Source organism: Octopus bimaculoides, chromosome 10, assembly GCF_001194135.2.
Source record: "Octopus bimaculoides isolate UCB-OBI-ISO-001 chromosome 10, ASM119413v2, whole genome shotgun sequence".
In the NCBI taxonomy this organism is placed as follows: Eukaryota; Metazoa; Mollusca; class Cephalopoda; order Octopoda; family Octopodidae; genus Octopus; species Octopus bimaculoides.
The window spans coordinates 71,548,138-71,554,178 of record NC_068990.1 but is presented as its reverse complement, the minus strand read 5'-3'; the positions used below and the strand labels follow the sequence as shown (position 1 = coordinate 71,554,178).

Here is a 6,041-nt window from a genome sequence, read left to right as displayed (position 1 = left end):
TTATGTATGTATGTGTAGTAACGCCTGCGCATGCGTAGTCTTACGCATGCGTAGAATTAAACAAGCAAGCGTTTCCCGCTCAATTCATTCTCTTTCTCGCTGGCCAGCGATTGAGCATGGACGTGTGTTTAAAGCTGTCTCTACATCTTTCGGACTTACACTCGACAGCTCGCTCACAACAAGAACTAAAGATGTGTTTATATGTTTACCACCTAAATAAAGTGTTGTTTAAGCTGTTTAGTCTGGAGTTCAGCGTTCCGTTATATATATTCTAAGTTTAATTTTATAGTAGAAAGTCAGGTATACAATCTAAAGATGTATAACCCACTTTCCTATATATGTATGTATGAGTTAGTGAGAAAAAGTGGAAAAGTACAACAGACAGACAGTCAGATAGATAGATAGTATATCTACACGTACAGTCTCTGAGGATGGGTGTTCTGAACATATGTAAATCAGAACGCTCTTTGTTATGCAAAAAACACAAACGTTCATGATCTTCCTTACATTAAATATATATCTATGCTCAGGCAAGAGTCGTGCCATGAAATATTTAGATTTCATTTAAGAGAAGCATATAATTAAAATAAAATATCACTATTGAATAGTATGCCACATTATAACTACTAAAACGATCGCTATCAGTTGGACTACTCCGCTTTCGTTAATATAGCCCATATTTTTAAACTTTTCGAATGTCATACTTTTATTTTTTTTGTTTTTTGTGTGTGTGCGTGTGTGTAACTTTAAATCATTTCTACTTCAAATATTAACAAAACAAAAACAGGCAATTATGTTGAACACCGTGAAGATAATTTAAACAAATTTTAGTTTTTGATGATTGAATAAATCGTCGTTCATACCTATCAATATATTATTTTACTTTTTTTTCTGCAATAGCACACTTCAGTAACTGCAGTAGAATTTGCACACATATATACATTCATTAATATATTTAACGTAATATTCACTTGACAGTAACTATTCTGTGATCTACAGAAAAGTAACAAAACTTCAAATTTAAAGAATGAACCTTGAAGACAATCCTAATAATCCAACAGCTGGTACCACCGAGGAATATGTCAATTCTGACCAAGACGGATACTTGAAAGATGCTGACGGAGTCCTTACGGTTAAAATTACAAAGAAAGATGTTTGGGATAACTTAACCGGAGACATAAAAAATGACCCTAACGATAAGATGTATATGATTAAATTTCAGAATGATGTTGACCTTCCTAGGAACGATCTAATAAAAGAGGTTTCAAATCAAGGGAGTGAAAATTTGGCATTTACATTTGATGTTGCAGAAAACGAGAACAAAAGCGATCATTCGAATTCATTTAATGTTCAAGTGAACAGAGTCAATATAGTGGAGGAGGTACTTGCCGAGAAAAACCATCATGTACAGAATTCAGAAACACAAATAGGTAACGGGATAGAAACTGAACTTCCAGAAGTTTCGACCAGTGAAATTGCCAACAGAGAAGGATCAGAAATAGAAGATATATCACATGCAAATCGATCTGGAACTTTTGATTCCAGTGTTTTCGAAGGAATCGCTCGACACAGTATCGATGTAAAATCAAATGCATTATCGGAAGATATCAGTCCATGCAGGAAAGGAATGATAATGCTATTTTGCTTCCTTATGCAATGTTGTACCGGACTTCTTTACTCTCTGGGACTAATCTACGTCATACTTCTGGATGTATTCGGTGCTAGCCGTTCTGTAACCAGTTTGGTCCAGTCACTCTGTTTAGCAGTGACATATGGATTAGGTAATAATAAACACTTTTGTTTTCTTATTCAACTTTAGAGTTATTTCTCTTATGAATGCTTATAATAAAATAGAATGAAGCATAATTGGTTTTGAATGTAATGACTGATACATATGCATTTGATACAAATCAGACAATTTAGGGATCTATTTTAAAACGGGGGCCACATTTTTCATTAATGTTTTACGTAGTGTTTTTGATACGGAAAGACTTTCAAACTTCGTATACTTATCTATTTTGTGTTATAGAACAGAAAAATATTTTTGTATTCGAATTTATTTCATGTAAAAAAATTGTCTTATTTCGATAATTTCAACCAATCACTGACAAGTATTCAGTTGTTTATATTTACTCCTTTGGCTGATTAAGCGATGTAAAGCGTATTTAATCTCCATACCTTCGTTTTATTTGCTTTTTTCATTTTAAATTTGCTTTAACCCTAACCCTAACCGTATGGTTAGGGTTAGGGTTAGGATTAATTGTTTCAGAATCGTTTGTTTATGTAGTCGGCACTTAATGTATATCGGCTAAATGGACGTCAGTGATTGGTTGAAATTACAGAAATACGACAACTTTAACATGGAATAACTTATGAATTTCTTTTTTTTTAAAGAAGACTAAGAGAAAAAGATGTTTTATATGACACATTCTACCAGTGTTCCATGTTTCAAAGTGTTTCGTTAATGAAAAATGTGGCCCCCGTTTTAAAAAAGATCCCAATTTAGAGGTCATTTCCATACAGAGCAAGACAGTTTTTTTTTTAATGTGATATGTAAAGCTATTTAGTGTCACACATTGTGTAATATGCAATTTTTTGTGAGGAAAAAAATAGCTTTATGTAAGACGTACAACAATCCAGATAAACATAAAAATCTACCCAGGCAATTAATGATGGAGAAATCCGATTAAAAATTCTTACGAACTGCAAAATTAGTTAATTATTTAGTGAACCAAATGTGTAAAGAATAATGACCCAATGGGTTGAATTAAAAACCTAATTTAAAATACTGAAAATTACTATACTGCTGGAATCTTTTCTGAAATATATTCAAATGAAAATGACTTGGCGTGTTTGTTAATAAGACATCACATTCTTGATGAAGTACAGTGTGTAATGTAAATATATTGTTTGAGTCCAGAACTGTCAATAAAGACAGATAATAAAATGATTTAGTAGTTTTGATTAATAAACTACAAAATAGTTTCTTTTTAAAAGACAAGAGTATTTTTTATAAAAAGTGACGATCAAAGCATATTTAACTCACCTTGTAATATACTGAAACTATCAGGGCGACGAGCTGGCAGAATCGTTAGCACGCAGGTCAAAATGATTAGCGGCATTTAGTCATTCTTCACGTTCCGAGTTCAAATTCCATCAAGATCGACTTTATCGCTTATCCTTTCGTGGTCGATGAAATAAGTACTACTTGAGCACTGGGGTTGATTTAATCGACCCCGCCCACCCCCCACGAAAAATTGCTGGCTTTGTGCTGAAATTTGAAGCCAATATACTCAGGAGAGGTGGTAAATTACTTAAACAGATATATTTACAAAAATTACATAAAATTATCTTGAAATACTAAAGAGTAAATTTATTCAAAAAAATTGACATTAGCTTCAACCACACTACGGCTTCCAGACGACTTCAGAATCTCCTGCAATTCTTCGAGACAGCTTCTTTGTTTAAGCTGGTGAATACTGCCGTAATCTTTGCCTTCAGTTCATCTTTGGTGTTACAAGGAGTTTTGTTGGTCTCTCGCTCAACTGCGGCCCACTCATAATCAAGGAGGTTGCAGTCTGGGGAATGAGGTGGCCAAATGTTAGGGGTGATGTGGTCGCAGAAGTTATCTGACAGCCGTGACTGGCATCTCCTGCTTCAGTAGCACAGTGCAGAGTCCTGTTGCCAGACATAGGTATGTCTAAGACATTTCAATTTAAGAAGGAATTTGATAAAAATATTTTTTTAAAAATTATATAAAGAAAATATTACCGGTTTCGATGAATCTCATAAGATAAGATTCATCGAAACCGGTAATAACTGTGGGGTTTGCCATGCAAGGGAGGAGAAAGAAGAAAAGGATTGAGAAGGAGGGGGAAGTAAAGAGGCGTGGTTTTTGTACTGGTATGGTTAGACTTGTTTGTTTAACACTTAGTAACCTTTTAGGGTGGGGAAGGAAAAATAATTTTTGTATTTGTTTTGGTCACGGTTCTTCATTGAAAAAAACCAGACGTTATTTTTAACTTCCTTCAGGAAAAATAAGAATTGCATTTCCATATCTTGTTTCTTTATTCTTTTGTATTCATTAATGTGGGTGAAGTAAAGAGGTGTGGTTTTTGTATTTGTGTGCTCAAATAAATATATATATATAATCATCCAACATTCTGACTACCTTATTATTCTAAATATACGATATCTGTACATCACTTCAAACTCTCTCTTTCTCCACACACACACACACACACACACATATACATTTATATCACCAGTAGTTCATATATCCGAAAAAGAACCGCACACTAAGGCATTAAAGAAGTAACATTTTTGGGGAAGTTAAATGTTATGGCCGGTCAAAGAGTGACCGTTGGTTTCGCACCTATAAATCGCTTAGCAGTATAGTCGCCTGTCGTGCTAAGCACTTTATAGGTAAAAAAAATTAATCGTCACTGTATGTCCGGCCATACATTTAACTTGTGTGTGTGTGTGTGTGCACGTGTGTGTGTGTGTGTGTGTGTGTGTAATTATATGATCCAAGGATCTAAATAGGGAGTTTGTAAGCTTCGAGGAGTCCCTGGTTGGTATAAAAACAACATTCAGAAACAATAATATATTGGCGTCGAAGAATGCAGGCTTTTCCAGTGGCCCGGGAACAAAATTTGCTTAGGGGGTGCAAACTCAGTTTCAAAATTTGGCACTACTGGAGAAGTGTGGATCCGAGTTCTGGGAGTGTGCATATCACAAATTTGCGCATGCGCACGCGTTAGTCGTAAGTAGTCGAATTTAGCACACAGGGAAAAAAACTAGACGCTCGCTACTTGCTGTAAATGGAGATTGGGTTATCCATCTAATACAAGAGGAAAATTGCAGGTAAATTGAATAAAAACATGAAAAATAACAAAATGAAAAGGTGAATCAAGACTAAAGTTGGAGTTGAAAAAAAAGGCACTTACCCAGGCAGTGATCAAGTTGATAATGGAATATTGAATGGTTGTTTTGTACTGAAAGAATTTTGAAGGGGTTTTATTTTTAGACTGGGGTCAAACGGTCAAATCCATTTAACCATGTTTTAAGTCTTTAGCAACACCAATTACAAAGAACTTGGGAGTGGTACTAAAAGATGGAGAGAAGTATTGACAGACAGAAACTGGGTGGGAGCTGTCTTCAATAATTCAAGTAATGCTATATATTCAAAATTAACCATACATGCTGGTTTTGTTGTTGTTATTGTTGCGGCTACTGTTGTATTGTCACTTATTTTTTTTTGTATTTTGACGCTATTTGCCTTCAGAAGTTAGTGGTCCTAAACTCCCAGGGAATTTTATGCCAGCTTCATCACTTTTATTTATTTAATTATTTTATTTTTTTCTTTGTTTTGAAACGAGATCGAACTTAAGCATTTTATACCGATAGATTTTAGACACTTTTTTTCTGCAACTAGTAAGATTATGTAGGGGGTACAAATTTTGATCTTGCACCCCCTGAAAATTCTAGGGGGTACGGGTGCACCCGCTGCACCCCCTGTTCCCGGGCCCTTGGGCTTTTCCCATATCAAAGTTCGATACGCTGAAAAATGTTTTTTACAGCTCACAGTTACCAACTTGAATTGTTATGACTTACCACTCTTTAAGATGAGGTATATTTGAATTAATTAAAATACAGGAATAATCGGTACAAGATTTTATTCTTTCGGTAAATATTTCGTACCACGGTGTGGAATAATTTTTTTCCACAGATTTTTCGGATGCATTCAACGTATCTGACCTCCATACCCGACGCAAGCCACTTTTTTTCAGAAAAGAAAGGTGGTGGGGACCTCGAAGTTTCCCACTAAGGGAGTTTTATTTCGCGGGTCTTTTTTTCCTTTCGATGTTATTTTGCATGATTTCAACGAATGTGACATCGAAATCACGCGTAGACGGTTCTTTTTCCAGAAAAGGAAAGATTTAGCTGCCATTTCTTGCATGACCTGCTACCACGTAACAGCTATTTGCGTTCACACCGAAATATTTACCAATTTTTTTCCTTCCATTTATTTTTTCCAC

General features: G+C 35.0%; 2 protein-coding genes across 2 annotated transcripts in view; one reads left to right on the top strand and one right to left on the bottom strand.

Annotated features, from left to right (window-relative positions):
- The window catches only part of LOC106871870 (U11/U12 small nuclear ribonucleoprotein 25 kDa protein), a 30,052-nt gene extending 26,854 nt beyond the window's left edge, over positions 1 to 3,198 (bottom strand). Inside the window, exon 1 of the mRNA XM_014918611.2 lies at positions 3,047 to 3,198. The gene's annotated coding sequence lies outside the window, so the exon portion shown is untranslated. The remainder of the gene's footprint in view (positions 1 to 3,046) is intronic.
- Positions 559 to 6,041, top strand: part of LOC106871869 (monocarboxylate transporter 4) — a 15,891-nt gene continuing 10,408 nt past the window's right edge. Inside the window, exon 1 of the mRNA XM_014918609.2 lies at positions 559 to 1,781. Within this exon, the coding sequence (XP_014774095.1) occupies positions 1,028 to 1,781 (754 nt within the window). The 5' untranslated portion in view covers positions 559 to 1,027. The remainder of the gene's footprint in view (positions 1,782 to 6,041) is intronic.